This window comes from Bombus fervidus, chromosome 16 (assembly GCF_041682495.2).
Source record: "Bombus fervidus isolate BK054 chromosome 16, iyBomFerv1, whole genome shotgun sequence".
NCBI lineage: Eukaryota > Metazoa > Arthropoda > Insecta > Hymenoptera > Apidae > Bombus > Bombus fervidus.
In genome coordinates this window covers 8,542,737-8,559,144 of record NC_091532.1, presented here as the reverse complement: position 1 = coordinate 8,559,144, position 16,408 = coordinate 8,542,737, and the positions used below count along the sequence as shown (strand labels likewise).

Sequence of the window (16,408 nt, the reverse complement as noted above, 5' to 3'; positions counted from 1 at the left end):
ATAAAACTAATTCTACAAATAAATTTTAATTATATGTTAATTATATGTAATTATATAAGTAAATTTATAGTAACGAATCCAAATACAAGAAAATTATGAATTTAAAAAATTAACCTTTTGGAAAGGAAAACATTTGAAGTTTTAACATGAAGTTGCCGTGGATGACTACCCAATCAACGTGTTCGAATTTCTGCAACCTGTCGTCTGCTTCTTCCGTTCTTTTAACAGTTTAACTTGAACCATGCTCTCGTTTTTGTGACCTTCAAAGTTGTCTTTATAAAATAGAGGTCAAATTCGAAAGAAACACATTATTCTTAATAAATATTAATGTATTATATAGTGAATTATATAGTGAATTATATTAAATTATCTTTATAAGAAACTTATAATCTGTTTTTTGTTCTGTCAATTTATGCTATATTGTTTCGCGTATATTATATTTTCTTGTTACTTTTTAATGAAAGTATAATATTTTTAGTCTTTAGTACGCGTTAGCAGAGTTGTCAGGTATGAGAAAAAGAGAAATGGTAACTTTAAGGGAAAATAGTAATACTGTTTCCTAAAATCTTGCAAATTGTTATACTGCATGTGCTAATTGTTTAGAGTAAACTATTAATTGTGAATTTACGTTTATTAACCCACAAAATACATGTAAAGAATTGTATATGTATATTGATATACATACATTTAAATTCTAATAGTTATAATCTTGTCATATGTAATAGTTTTTAATGTGCTTTTATATATATAATTTTTCTGGTTCTGTAATTTTATAGTTGTGTAACAGAGTTGAAATAATTGATTCCATGTAAATCTTTCTTATACAAATTTTTTAGTATTGTAAAAAGATATATATGTATGTATTCATTTTATATGTATCTTTAACTATATATATTATGTACTTTTGAAAAATTAAATAAAATAGTTTTTTAATTACATCATCTTGTTTTAATATAATATATAGAGCAATAATTTTGTAATTAATGTAATAAAATTATTTTCATTCAATTTTAATGTACAAAAAATTAATTTCAATTTTGATTAGATTAAAAGCAGTTAATAAGCAGCTTCTTGTAATTAAAGTTTTCCTTTATATTTGTTATAGGTAATACAAAAGTGGTATTTGCTTAAATAAAAGCAACAGTACATAACATAAGTGCTATGATAACATAGAACTAGTTGAAAAATCATTATCTTCGATAACAATTTCAGTTATATGATTTATTTTGAGAATGGGTTTTATACTTACAATAAGTTATTTTTTTTGTGATGCGACAAGGACATTAATAAGGAAACTTAGGAGCATTCTTCAACATCTTTGCAAATGCCGCTATTTAAAATGCCTTTATTATTATGTAAGTTCGGATATAATCATGATATATATCTTAATACACTTTGCACTTATATCTTTAGGATGATAAGGATATTATTGCTGAATTTAATTGGAATTGATAGCATATCATTGTGATGTCTTTGTAATATTTGTCTAATAATGATCTAATCAAAGGAGGTATCTTGCACATAGTGTTAAATATGATGTCTTTATTATATATGAAATGATTTATATTTCAGGCTAATATTTCAATGTTAAAATAGTGCTGAATTATTGGAAATAATAACATCTCTATTAAATTTACTAGAAATGTAGTAGTAGTAGATAGATAAAAAATAGTAATATAAATAGACAATTGATGTTATATAGTACAAAGTCTATCCCATGTTTATATTATTACAAAGAGGTAATCCAAGCATGTAGAGTGAGAATATCTCTGGACTTTATGTATGTTCATGCAGCATAACTTTGTAATCTAATACTATGCTTTTTGCACGCTTGCTAGCTGCTTTGTGCTGATAACTTATATTAAGGGACTTGTAGACTAAGTATTTATTCATTTACCACAGTTCATGTGTAAGTACTACTCCTAAAAGTACTATAGGCTCATCAAAATTGTATATATTTTATTAATTTAGTATATCATATTTTCTTATTGAATAATCATTCTCATATCTAAATGTTTATAAGTATTTGTTATATGCATACTTTTTATTATTTAATTTCTTATACTAAAAACTAGATAAAATATTTACAATAATTTTAGAAGGATATATTGATATTTGGATAAAAATAAGAGTATATTACAAATAATTAAAGAATAGTATAAAAATTGTGTGATATTGTATTACAAAATAGGTGCTTGTGTCTTTAGGCAATGGTAGAAGATATGACGGAACACATGTCAACAACTGAAAATCACGAATGTGAACAAATAAGAGTCTTAACTCTAAATAATGGGGAACATCTGGATGGTATACTATATAGATTAAAAAAAGGTATGTAAATTCTACGTTAGTTATAATTTTGAGGAAAATGAGTTTTATAAATTAGAACAATTTTTAACAGGATGGAGAGTAGAATTTCGTTTAGGTGCTTCTCTTTTTGGGAAGTCACTTGATCTTTTTATAAATTATCCTTTAGGGGAAAATAAAAAATTTGAAAGGCATACATATTATCCATTAGAATGGGTTAGTGAAACAGCTAATATATCTTTATTTTTGGCTGGTTCATTTCACTATTATCTTATAAATCCTAAGTAAGTATTAAATATAAAAAAAGATTATTGACATAATAAAATATATTGTTCACAATTTTTAATATATTAAATTTTGTAGTTCTGAAGATATGAAACCTATTGCTTCTGGATACTTACTGGTGGATCCAGAACTTAAAGTAGGAGAACATGGAGATGATTTACCATTGGATTGTATTCAGTGTCAAACTGTTCTTGCAAAATGTCTAGGACCATTTTCTACCTGGGAAGATAAACTACTTGTGGCTAGAAACTCTGGATATAATGTGATTCATTTTACACCAATTCAGGTATACATTCCACTTTTTTGGATAATATATTGAACTAATACATCTAACTTACATAATTTATGTTTTAGGAACTGGGATCTTCTAAGTCATCTTACAGCCTTAGTGACCAGTTGAAATTAAATCCTTCTTTCAATGATGATGATAAATCAGTTACATATGATGATGTTGAAAGACTAATAAATAAAATACGCAATGAATGGAATGTTAGTGTAATATATAATTTTCTATATTTTATAGCTTAATCTGTTATAATATTCTATAATATCAGCCTGTAAATGTGTGTTTCAGATGTTGAGTATATGTGATATTGTTTTGAATCATACAGCAAATGAAAGTCCTTTTTTGGTATCTCATCCAGAATGTACATACAATTGTTTGAATAGCCCTCATTTACGTCCTGCATATCTTTTGGATGCTGCACTGTTTGAATTGACAATACAGGTTGCAGCTGGAGAATGGGAGTTTAAAGGCATTCCTTCAGTAGTTGAAACTGAAGAACATTTAAATGTAAGATAAATGCATTATATTAATAATTACTAACCAGTACAATATATTATATATGCTTGTTACTTCTCTATTTTCAGTCAATTCGTCATGCACTTCATACATATTTTTTACCGCTTGTGAAAATACATGAATTGTATATATTGGACATCAATGAAACCATCGCGGAGTTTTTGAATTTAGCACGAAATCAGATGCCCCAAGATACTATTGAACCTATATCGGAAGATATCAAAATAATAAAAGATCCGAAATTTCGTAGATTGAAAGCTACTATAAATATGCAACTTGCTTTAAAAAAATATAATATATATAGGTAAATTATACCAATAATGGTCAGAATGCCAACTATCACTTCAGAAAGGTTTCAATTTAGTTAATGTTCTAAATTTAAAACTTTATATTCCTATTGCAGAACTGATTGTTTTGATGAAGAGACTCGTTTGAAACGATGTGCCGAAGACTTAAGAAAGAAATTACAAGAACTTAATAACATGATCACTAATGAAATACAAAATCATCTAAATGCTGCAGTTGAGAATACTATTGCTGGTATAAGATATTTTAGAGTGCAAGGTGATGGGCCTAAACTTAAAGAAATAAGCGAAAGAAATCCACTTGTTCCTAGGTACATAGCTGTTGTAAAATATTGCTATTTTGATATTTTATTTATATAAACTGTGCTAAAACATATTATCTTCAGATATTTTACTGATTATGGAGCACCACAAACATTAACTGAAAGAGAAGCAACAATGTATTCTGATGAAGGCTGTTATCTTATGGCTCATAATGGATGGGTAATGAATGGTGATCCTTTAAAAAATTTTGCTGATCCTGATTCTAATGTTTATATAAGAAGAGAACTTATTGCTTGGGGTGACAGTGTAAAATTAAGGTAATGCTACTACCTTTGAAGTAGAAGCAAGATATAAAATAATTAAAATCAATAATATACTACATTTGTTACAGGTATGGAGATAAACCAGAAGATTGTCCTTTTCTATGGCAGCATATTACTGCTTATATTGCACAAACAGCTAAAATTTTTGACGGTATTCGCTTAGATAATTGCCATTCGACCCCTATCCCAGTTGCAGAGGTATATCTAATTTATTAAAATATTAAAATATATATTTAATGTAAATTTATGTCTATATTAGTGAATTCTTAATCGTTCCAGTACATGCTTGATGTTGCTCGTCGAATTCGTCCAGATTTGTACGTTGTTGCCGAATTATTTACAAATTCTGATCAGAAAGACAATATATTTGTCAATCGACTTGGTATCACTTCCTTAATTCGAGGTTCGCAATTTTATTTTATAAGCTTTATAAGAAGCTTTATAACATACCAATATATAATATATATATTTATAAATTTTTATTAAATCTTATGAAATCTTTTTCATTCTCTCAAAATAGAAGCTATGTCTGCATGGGATAGTCACGAAGAAGGTCGTTTGGTATACCGATACGGAGGCGAACCAGTAGGTGCATTTTTGCAACCACGTAAACGGCCTCTAGTACCAGGCATAGCACATGCACTATTTCTAGATTTAACTCATGATAATCCCAGTTCTGTGGAAAAACGAAGTGTGTTTGATTTACTTCCAAGTGCTGCTCTTGTATCAATGGCTGCGTGCGCTAGCGGCAGCAATCGTGGATACGATGAATTAGTTCCTCACCATGTAAGTTAGTTTTATTGTAATATTTATAGTTATATTTAGAAGATTTCAATTATAATAATATTTGAAAAAAGAAACAATCTATGTTCTCTAATCCTAATAAATCCTTACAGATACATGTTGTAGATGAAACAAGACAATATTCGTGCTGGGCAGATGATGAATCTTTGATAGATGGTCTCAAATTTGTAGGTTTAAAGACTGGTATAATTGTGGCGAAGAGAGCATTAAATGATTTGCATTATACTCTCGGGCAACAGAAGTTTTCTCAAGTATATTCTCATAATACATAACGCATAAGATGTGCTGTTTCTGCATAAATTTTTAAAATATTATTTACTAAATTTACAGGTATTTGTTGACCAGATAGATAGTGATATAGTAGCTGTAACAAGACACTCTCCAACAACTCATGATAGTGTAATTTTAGTCGCTTTTACAGCGTTCAAACACCCCGATCCTAATGCCAATGATTTGAGAAGATATGTGAAACCATTACGAGTGGAGGGTGTAATGGAAGAAATTATTCTGGAAGCATCCTTATCTCATATAGAAGCTAAGTAAGAAATATGAAATCAATAATTTTTCATGTTCGTTATTACGTATTGACATTTTGACGATATATTGTTTTTAGAAATGGTACTTCACCTTTCCATTATCCTGAAAAATATGTACAAGATGAAAATTACATAAATGGTCTCTCAGAATATGTACTAAGACTTAAAGAACACATACAAATTTGTGACTCAGAAATCCTGGAGAAAGTTGATTCTGGTGATCCTAAAATAACTCAGCTTAATTTTATAAACTTTCAACCAGGTTCTGTCGTTGCTATTCGGTAATATTTAACGACTCTTTTTGTATAAATTGTTTAAAAATTTTATGACATATATAATAAATATTGATATATTTAATTTCAGAGTATCTCTTCATGCTAATATAAAACCTGCTCTTGCAAAACTTCATAATACTATTTCAATAGTAACATCACAGAGAAGTTCCGATATACGTGTTATTGTCTCTCGTATGAATTTAGTTGATTTAAATAAGGCTCTATACCGGTGCGATCAGGAAGAACGTGATGAAACTTCGAATAGATTTGATGTATACGATATTCCTGGTTATGGACCCCTTGTTTATGCAGGTTTACAAGGTAAGTTAACAATTTGAGCTATTTCATATCTATATTTTCCATATCTATTAATGTAATACACATTACATTTATTTTTAGGTATAATTTCCTTGTTAGCAGATATTCGTCCTAATAATGATTTGGGTCACCCAATGTGTATTAATCTCAGACAGGGTAATTGGCTAATAGGTATGTGCTAGAACAAATATTAAAACAAATCCATTCTATTATTAACATCACTGTGTTTCATTATATAATTGACGATTGTTAATACGTTTAAACAAATATATACAGATTATACTTGGCAACGATTAAAAGAAGATGAAGGAACTAAAACTCTTGGAGAATGGCTCGAGGAAGCTATTGAACCATTTAAATTAATACCTCGCTATTTAGTTCCTAGTTACTTCGATGTTATAATTGTAAACGTTTATATGATACTTCTTGAGCAATGCTATAATCTAATGTCAAGGTACTTTACACTAAATATATCTTTGTTTTTAATTTTTTGTAAACATTTACTAATTCATTGCCTCTTATTAGCTTTGTGAAAGAAGGTTCCACTTTCGTTAAAATTCTATCTTTAATTTCTATTCAAATGGGAGGAATAGTAAAATCAGCTCCATTACCAGATTTGTCTCCAAATATAGATCCTCCCAAACCAAAGATTAAACAATATAATGGCGAAAGTGAACAAATATGTATGACATTGTCTGCTGGTTTACCACATTTTACCACAGGATATATGAGAAATTGGGGAAGAGACACTTTCATTGCCTTAAGGGGACTACTGATATTAACAGGCAGACATGCAGAAGCACGATTTATTATCCTCGGCTATGCTGGAACTATGCGACATGGCCTTATACCAAATTTACTTGATAAAGGAAAGAATGCTAGGTAACAAATAAATTTTTAATTATTGTTATATAAATACAATTTCTAATTATTGTTGCACCCTTTAAATAACTTTTTTATGTTTTTTAGATATAACTGTCGAGATGCTTTGTGGTGGTGGTTATATACAATTCAATGTTACATACAAGAAGTACCAAATGGTTTAAAAATTTTAACAGACAAGGTTTCGAGGCTGTTTCCAACTGATGATTCTCCCCCACTACCTGCAGGACAAGTAGTACGTAGAAAATATTCTTTGTAAATAAATTATATATATTAACATTTGTTTTACACATGATATATAGTGGAAATAAAATTTCAGGATCAGCCACTACATGATGTTATTCAAGAAGCTCTTTTGATACATTTCCAAGGACTTTGTTTTAGAGAAAGAAATGCTGGAAGACAGATTGATGAACATATGACAGATCGTGGTTTTAATAACCAAATTGGAGTGCACCCAGAAACAGGATTCGTATTTGGCGGAAATGATGCAAATTGTGGTACATGGATGGACAAAATGGGATCTTCTGAAAAAGCTGGTAACAAAGGAAAACCAGCTACTCCAAGGGATGGTTCAGCAGTAGAAATAGTAGGTCTAAGCAAGAGTATTCTCAGCTTTTTGGCTGAATTGTATAAGCAAAATCTTTTTCCTTATGGTAGTGTGCAAAGAAAAAATCGGGATGGTAAGAAATAAATTTTGTTTAAACATTTCCATTTATTTCTAGCTTTTCTTACTACAGTTAATGTTTATTGCAGGCTCTACTGTAACATGGAGCTATAAACAATGGGCAGATAAGATTTCATTAAATTTTGAGAAATATTTTTACATCAACGAAGTGCAATTAGAAGGAGAACTCAAATCAGAACTTATTCACCGTCGTGGAATTTTCAAAGATAGTCATGGAGCAACACAAGCATGGGCCGATTACCAATTACGACCTAATTTTCCAGTTGCAATGGTTGCTGTAAGTACATTCTTATAGCTGTTTTATTCTTAAAATGTATGTGCAATTTGGATAATATTCAAATATCATTATTTTAAAAGGCTCCAGAGTTGTTTAATCCGGAACATGCATGGATAGCATTAAAAAAGGCAGAAGAAATTTTATTAGGGCCACTTGGAATGAAAACATTAGATCCTGCTGATTGGGCATACAATGGATATTATGATAATTCTAATGATAGTGGAGATACTAAAATAGCTCATGGTTGGAATTATCATCAGGGGCCCGTAAGCAATGTTCCTTAATATATTACTTTAATATAAACTGCTCTGATATAAAACTAATAATTTCATGGCATCTAATAGGAATGGGTTTGGCCCATAGGCTATTTTCTTCGTGCTCGACTATATTTCGCTCCATTAGTTGGAGGAAAGGAAGAATTACGTCGTACAGTCGAATCAACTGAAATTATTATTTCTCGACATTTCATAGAGGCATCTACAAACCATTGGAGAGGTCTCCCTGAACTTACCAATAAAGATGGGGAATATTGCAAAGATAGTTGCAGAACACAAGCTTGGAGTGCTGCTTCTATATTAGAAGTTTGTATATATGCTGTTAACGGTATTTAAAAATAGTTCCGTTATGTCATTGATTATTACTGTACTATATATATTTCATTCTAGGTTCTTTACGACTTAGATAAAATTAAACGGGAATTACGATCCGAGGAAAATGAAAGAACGAATTGATATAATTTTGCGTGTGTTCACCACCGCCAATTACACTTAGAACATTTACGACTAGAAAAAGAACGTAGCATTAGAAATAAAGATCACGATAATAAATGGCACATATTTAACACAGCTATAGAAACACCAAGCACGGAGACACACGCATTTGGTATTTCGCACATAGACAAAATCAGTATGCTACCGTGCAAATTTATAAATGTTGACACCACATGTACAATTGATGACGTTTTCTTAATGCAAGAACTTAAGAAAAATGAAAGTAAAAAAGACATTAAACATGATTATGTATCTTCTACTGTTATTAACAATTTGGAAGTAATTGAAACTATGTCAAATATAACAGAATTGTCAATGGTATCAGAAGGTGAATTTCATAAATCAGGACAACTTATATATGGAAATGAACCTTTAAAATACGAAAATAAATCTCTAAATAAATTTCAAAGTGATGTAATTGACCAAGTTGATACATTAACAAAACAAAACATAGAGAAAAGTAATGCATTGACGAAATACCCATCAAAAGTGGATCATGTTTATGAGGAAGTCAATGCTCTTGAATGTGATATCATGGATTATTATGAAAAATATAGTCCTACAACGGCGAAAACTTTGATAAATACACTTTTTCTTCCTCTCCATAAAATTTGTAAGAAATGCGCCAATTTACAAGGCAGTCCAGTATATTCGGATCTTTTGATATATGCAAAGAAGTCTTTATATGCGAAAGAAGTCCATTTACTTCAACAGAACGAAACTTTACAGTTTAGGTATTGTTCAGAAGATGGTAAACATGACAATACATTATATTTACAGTACAATAACGCCCAGCACTGTTTACTAGTTCATAATTACTTAAAAACTAATGCTTCTAGTATATTCTATTTTCATGGCCCACCGCAGGATATTTTTGATTTAAAAACAGCATTAGAAACAAGTATCCTTGTTATAAATAGCAATACGAAAGGAATAGTAAATACAGAGTTATATCATCGTTGTGCAAGTAATTTTTATACAAGGATATCAAATAATGGTATTGCACCTGCAGTGTTTCGTATGGATCATGGTAATATTATACGCTCCATAAAACATGTTGGATACGATACTGATTTGCAAAACTGGATGAATTATCGTAACGATGTATTTCGATCACACAATCACAAACAAGATGATGTAGTCGATCATCGCGCGAATAGATCTAGTTTGTTATTATTAGAGCCACTACTGTTAATGCCAGAATTAGGAAACTCTAGGTATAGGCACAGAAAAAATCGTATTTCACAATCAGAGCACATAAAAATAGTAAAGATAGTAATTGCCTATACTCTTTCTTTCTTCATTTTAGCAACAATCACATTTTATATAGTTTATTTCACTTAATAAAATATGATATTCTTTCATACTCATTCTTTTATTTTTTGCATGGAACATTTTCAGAATCTAATTTTATTTAGTATTTAAAACTATTAAATTTTTTGTTTCAAGCTTTTGCTACATAAATACCAATTTTGTCTTTTATTTGTGTATTCTTTTGCATGAAACTTTCATATAATAAATTTAATATAAACTGTATGAATTGTTATGTTTATCATAATTGTTTTGTACATCATTAACATTTGTTACCGTAATTAAAAATTTATTGATCTTTATATAATTATGTAGAGTATCCTTATACTGTTTTAGAAAATTATTTATATATTATTCTGTTAAAATCATAACCATACCAAAATGTACAAAAAATATTATATTTAACATAAAATAAAAATTTCAACTTCAAAAGATTTCGGTATTTTTAAGATGATAAAATGCGATTAATCAAATGCTCAAGTAAGGTTATTAAAATTTGTTATTTTTTATTAATGATTAAATTAAATATTTACTAGCAAATACTATTATTATTGCACGTATATTTTAAATACATGATATTTTCTTATCCGTTCCCATATCTGTATGAAATATTTGCAATAAAATTGATATACATATTCAATTTTGCATAATGGAGAAAATGTTTTTTTCCCTTCCAAAATTCACATGTCTACTTTCTCTATTTTAAAATGTAAATAAAGTTATATTATAGTATAATATAATACGTATAATGTTATATAGAACTTACAATGATAAATAAATTAAATTACTAAATTACATATTTATATGTAATATAAATATCTATTATTTACAAATTTAATCATTTTCAAAATTAATTAAAACAATGTCAACCTGAAACACTAAAAAATGTATAAAACTACATAATATTTGTTTGAAGGTTTCATCAAAAGTTTCTTAAAATAATCTTTCTTATTACACAACATGAATACCTGTTTATGATAAAAATTCTAAATATATACTATTTAGTTTATATGTATATTATATTATTTTAAATATAGTGAATCATTAAGCATAGTAAATTACTCACATCTTAATGATGTATAAAAGAAGAATAGATATAAATATTTAATATCATTCTTCTCCTAAACTTTACTATATTTTAAATAAAAAGTGATTATATCATACTAAAAAAAAAAAAACAAATTTATATCTAGTTACGTTATCTCTATGAATAAAGCTTATAAAAATTATATTAAATTTATTGCACTTAAATCAATATGATTTAATAATAACTACAGATAGAAAATCGAAATGACAAGTAATCAAAAATAAATTTACTCATTAGCATTTATAGTTCACTTAATTGCTGAAACTTTTATAATCTAAATGTGTTATTTTTTATTTTATTCTTTATTTTATTTTACATTGCTATTTTATGCTTACTTAAATATGCAGTGCATATATTGGTAAAAATATATCAAATACTGTATGAAAAAATTCAATTTTTATATATTAATAGAACTATTAATGTTATTATATTAACATTGTATAAGTTTGTAAAAAATTATATAAACTAAAATAAAATAGTAAATCACAACTCCCCAGAATGCGTTTTTATTTGTCTTCTTGAAATTTAGTAATAAGCAATAAAAATACAAAAAACAAATTTCTTAGCCACATTTAATTCATTTTTTTAACTATATTATTTGTAATATAATTATATGTTATATGATTTGTTACTTGTTAGATGTAGGACTTAATTATATTCACAATTTTAGATCCAATATTTAAAAAATTCTATCATATGTCAAGAACAGATCGAATATTTTTTAAATACGAGTGTACCTGTTCTATAATTTGTTGCTGAGCAAAATCTAAGCACTATTAGCTTCTATTTAAATGTCATCGAATAAACCTCTTTGTGGAGGTCCTATGCGATTAGTATTTGCAATAAATGCTCTTGCATTGTCCATACGTCCTTCATAAAAATCATCGGCTTGGTAGCCTGTATCGTAACTATTATTTGCACCATAACTATCAACTCCAGTTGCCATACCAATATAATATTCTGCAGGGTCAAAGTCACGTAATAATCCAGCTCTTGCGGATTCTACCGACTCATCTCGTTTCAAAGGCCGAACTATAATTTAATTAAATACAAAAATTTAATGACATAGATATAGCTATTTGCACTATACAGAATGTGTTATACAATTGGATCGAGTTATATCTTAAAATCAGTAAGAGGTAAGAAAAAGCTGTAAAGGTGAAAGTTGAATGGTATGATTAGATCTCAGGTATTCATTTTTTTAATATACAGTGGTGCTCTGGAAAAGTGCAATTGCATTCTCTTTTTAAATGAAACTCTATAATTTTTTATCAATCACTTGATGTATTTTTTAATTCTCCACAAAAAAGTATTAAGATATTTGAATTGAAAAATGCTTAGTTTGAAAAATATTTGAATTCCAATGTTGAACTTAGTCTATAAATAATAAGAAAACATAAACATAAGCATCTGCCTTATGTTTTTCCTTCTTTCTCATATGTAAAGTTTCATAAAATTAAAATCAAAATATCCTTTAAATGAAGCACATTCTGACACAAGTATCTTAATGCTTTTTTGTAGAGAAATAAATAATGCATCGATTAGACAATAAATAATTATAGGGCTCTATTAAAAGAAAAGAGTATAATTGCACTTTCCCCGTGCGTCGTCGCATATTAAGAAAGTGAATACCTAAGATCTTATCATGCCATTCAACTTTTCTTTCTATATTTTTAACTCTCTTTTTATATTTTTACCTATATCTTACTAACTTTGAGATATAATCAAGCTTAATTGCATAACGTATATTGTATATTATCACTTCTTTTAAATAAATTACAAATACCTGTATCGGTACTTTGCCGTGAAGTTCTGTAGCGAGATGAACTGGTAGCGCTACTAAATCTTTCTTGAAATTCGCGTCTTCTATACATCAAATCTTCTGTTCTTTGTCTCTTACGTCTCTCTAAAAACGAGAACATAGACGTAGTTATATGAAAACAATGTTATTTACATTTCATAAAATTTAATTATGATACTCATTATTACTCAAATAAAATAGTTTTACCTCGTTTTATTAACTCTTGACCTTCCTCAACAAGGTCTGTTGTAAACTCATCATCATCAAGAAATTGTTGAAAACCTAACATAGAAAGCAATCTACTTCCTAGACTAAAGTATGTTGCTAGACAAAATGCTAAGATAGCCATTGGAAAGTATACATTAAATCCATCAGATATAATGGAAATAACATCCATATGCCCCATTACCTAAATAAATAAATTACAGAATGAATTTCAAATTAATTATGAAAATCTTATAATTACTCATATATTTACTTGAGTGTAATGAGTTTCCAAAATGTGAGTTTTAATAATATGTGAATCCATGTGTATAAGACCCAGAAAGTTTAAACACATAGGTGGTGTAAGACGGCATAACATCATTCCACTAAATATTAAACTATACTCATTAGTCTGATGATGGGGTGCCAAGTAATATAAATTCAATACACGAATTTTTAAAACAGTTGAATAAGCGCAGTAACAAAGGTAAGCAATTATCATCATTGATAATACCTACAAAAAGCATTTTAGTTATCTCTTCCTTCTTTTTGCATTAATTTTCAAAACAAAAATCTTATTTGTTAATATCAAATCTAAATATATATTCTTACCTCAATGGTAAAATAATCGTAATTTTCTTTAGCTAGATTCAAAAATTGGGCAAATAATGATAACACTGGAGTTTTATTAAAAAATGTTACTTCCGACCATACTACAGCTATTGAAAGACATCCAGTGCAAACAGCTATAATTTTTTGTACATAACTCCTTATGACACATTTCCAATACCACTCTAAAAATTTTAATATATTTATAAAAGCTAAAGAAAAAACCATGTGTTTCTACAATCGTTTACTGTTTAAAGCTTACCAATAACTGGACTGTAAACAACACGAAGTGGAAATGAACGATGTGTAGGGAAAGTTGTTTTAAACCTCCTATCATCACTTACTTGGTTTTTTGCTATATCCTCTAAATCAATTATTTTATCAACCAAAATTCCCCATTGAGTTTCTATACGTTGTAAAGTTTGCAATGCTTTTATTGTCTAACAAAAAAAAAAAAAAAAAAAAAAAAAAAAAATATAAAAATGAATAAATTATGCTTACATAAACAGTGCATTCAAAATGTTCCATGACTCATTATTATTAAGAAGGCAGCTTTTAAGGTAAATGAAATTTTGTTATCTATTATTTAACATACATTCCTTTTCCCTGTATATAAATTTTAGATCACTCATACAACTGTTGAAAGGCGTATGTGTAGCCCTCTTTTGAAATTGTATTTAGAACAGCTGCCACATTTTCATTACTCTTTTAGTGACAATTTTAGCTTAGGAAACAGAAAGAACTCAACAGGAGCAAAATCTGGAAAATAGGCTGGTCCCAGGCAATCCATCAACCAAGTATCAAACAGTTGAATAGTGTAATCCAGAAGATGTATGACTGACGAAAATGAAGGTCACAAAATCAAAAATGAAACCAACGTTGATCGCATTTTTTGATTTAAGAGGATTCCTTGCGAATTCATGTCCCCTAGCCAGACTGTAACTGGATCATTTCAGAATTACTTGATTGCCTTTTGAAAAGAATTTGTAGAGTCAGACGGGACGTGTACTAATCACACTTGATTACCTTGCAATTTTTTGCTAGAAAATCAGTCATAGTGATTAATAACCACTCTACTTCTCAAATTTGACTTCTGCTGACTTTTTCCTATTCCCTAAGCTGAAGGTGGCACTGAAAGGGCAGCATTTTCACGATATAGAAATAATTAAAAAAAATGTGACAGTCGTTTTGAATATAATTTCAAAAGAGGACTACGCATGTTTTTCAATGGTTATATGAATGATCTAAAACTTGTTAGAGAGGAAAGGGATATGTTGAATACTAGATAATAAAATTTCATTTACCTTAAAAAATGTATTTTTAACAACATTAGTCCTGGGATGATCTGAATGCACAGTATATTTACGCATTAGATATATTTAGATATATATGATTAGTAACAAACTTGTCTATGTAAACGTATTAATGCTTTTTCGGATGGTGTATCTGTTGGTGTATCATCTGGTAGTTGTCTTCTATTCATTCTGTCTTTTAATTCTGCAGGAATTTTTTGAAAAATCGTTTCTAAATTACAATGAAAAGGATGTCCTGGTCCAATAGATACTGTAGCAGCTTGTAAAGACTAAAAAATAAAATAAATACAACATAATGATAAATACAAATAAATGAGAATTAGATAAAATATTTAATTACCTCAAGTATGTCATCTACTGTTTCCTCTGCTTCACATTTATCCAAACTTAATTTAGCAACTTTAAAATAGCTATAATTCAAAGTGTATCCAGGTTTACTAGCATTCCACAATCCCCGAGGAACTTCTACAAGTGCGTATCCAAGTAGTAATACCAGTAAGAATAAACCCCAGGTATTTGATGCAGATGATGCTATAGCTTTTAATTTTTGACTAAAACATATACATACATAAATGCATAATATATATTTTTACATTTATCATACTAATGTATCTTACCCATCAAGATCGAAACCAGGTTTTAATGCTATATATATTAGAAGGATACCACATATGAACAAATAACTTCCATAATATATAGCATTATCTATTAAGGCAGACTTTAGCTTTCCTTGAACTGTGAAATCTCCTGCTTTTATATAAGATTGCATAAGTGGTAATATCAACCATGTTAAACATTGTGAAGTCCAGTACACAATTCTCCATAAATTTGGAAATATATGTTCTGGTACATTAGGCCAAGGTTCTTTACAAGTATGAAATGGTACTGTTGTTGTACTGTCAGAGTTTATTTTTGTGCTATTATAAATATTTTGTTCATCACATTGTCTATAAACAGTCTATAAAAAAATATTAGACATAAATGTATTAATTATTTTAATATTACTTAAATTAGTAAATATTATTACTTACAGATGAAACATCCAAGGGTAAGATAAATATTATCAGCAGTGAAAAATACCATGCTATGAGTACAGAGATTGTAACAATAATATGTTGCCGAAAAATATTACCATATTTATATAATAAAGTGGCAGCAAGGCAAAATGCTACCACAATTTCTGTCAAGAATATTCCAAGAACCATTTTGGTGATTTCTAATTTTATTTCACCATAACTTTATAATTA

The 16,408-nt window shown here is 28.5% G+C and overlaps 2 protein-coding genes across 2 annotated transcripts; one reads left to right on the top strand and one right to left on the bottom strand.

Moving 5' to 3' along the window:
- Positions 1–253: 253 nt before the first annotated feature.
- LOC139995565 (glycogen debranching enzyme) lies at positions 254–10,787 on the top strand. Its single transcript, XM_072019171.1, has 26 exons — positions 254–507; positions 1,106–1,355; positions 2,208–2,331; positions 2,402–2,591; positions 2,671–2,878; positions 2,947–3,081; positions 3,167–3,385; positions 3,463–3,698; positions 3,798–4,010; positions 4,086–4,280; positions 4,355–4,484; positions 4,566–4,689; positions 4,807–5,072; positions 5,183–5,341; positions 5,421–5,629; positions 5,704–5,907; positions 5,990–6,222; positions 6,301–6,390; positions 6,496–6,673; positions 6,745–7,101; positions 7,189–7,336; positions 7,421–7,784; positions 7,858–8,066; positions 8,147–8,332; positions 8,411–8,647; positions 8,732–10,787. The coding sequence occupies exons 2-26, from the start codon at positions 1,233–1,235 to the stop codon at positions 8,795–8,797; spliced, it is 4,803 nt and encodes a 1,600-aa protein (XP_071875272.1). The 5' UTR covers positions 254–507; positions 1,106–1,232; the 3' UTR covers positions 8,798–10,787.
- Positions 10,788–11,724: 937 nt separating this feature from the next.
- Positions 11,725–16,366, bottom strand: LOC139995567 (LMBR1 domain-containing protein 2 homolog). Its single transcript, XM_072019174.2, has 10 exons — positions 16,193–16,366; positions 15,779–16,119; positions 15,502–15,712; positions 15,254–15,430; positions 14,111–14,288; positions 13,852–14,033; positions 13,514–13,753; positions 13,243–13,444; positions 13,021–13,140; positions 11,725–12,266 (listed from the first exon to the last, which is right to left on the bottom strand). The coding sequence occupies exons 1-10, from the start codon at positions 16,364–16,366 to the stop codon at positions 12,022–12,024; spliced, it is 2,070 nt and encodes a 689-aa protein (XP_071875275.1). The 3' UTR covers positions 11,725–12,021.
- Between the last annotated feature and the right edge of the window lie 42 nt (positions 16,367–16,408).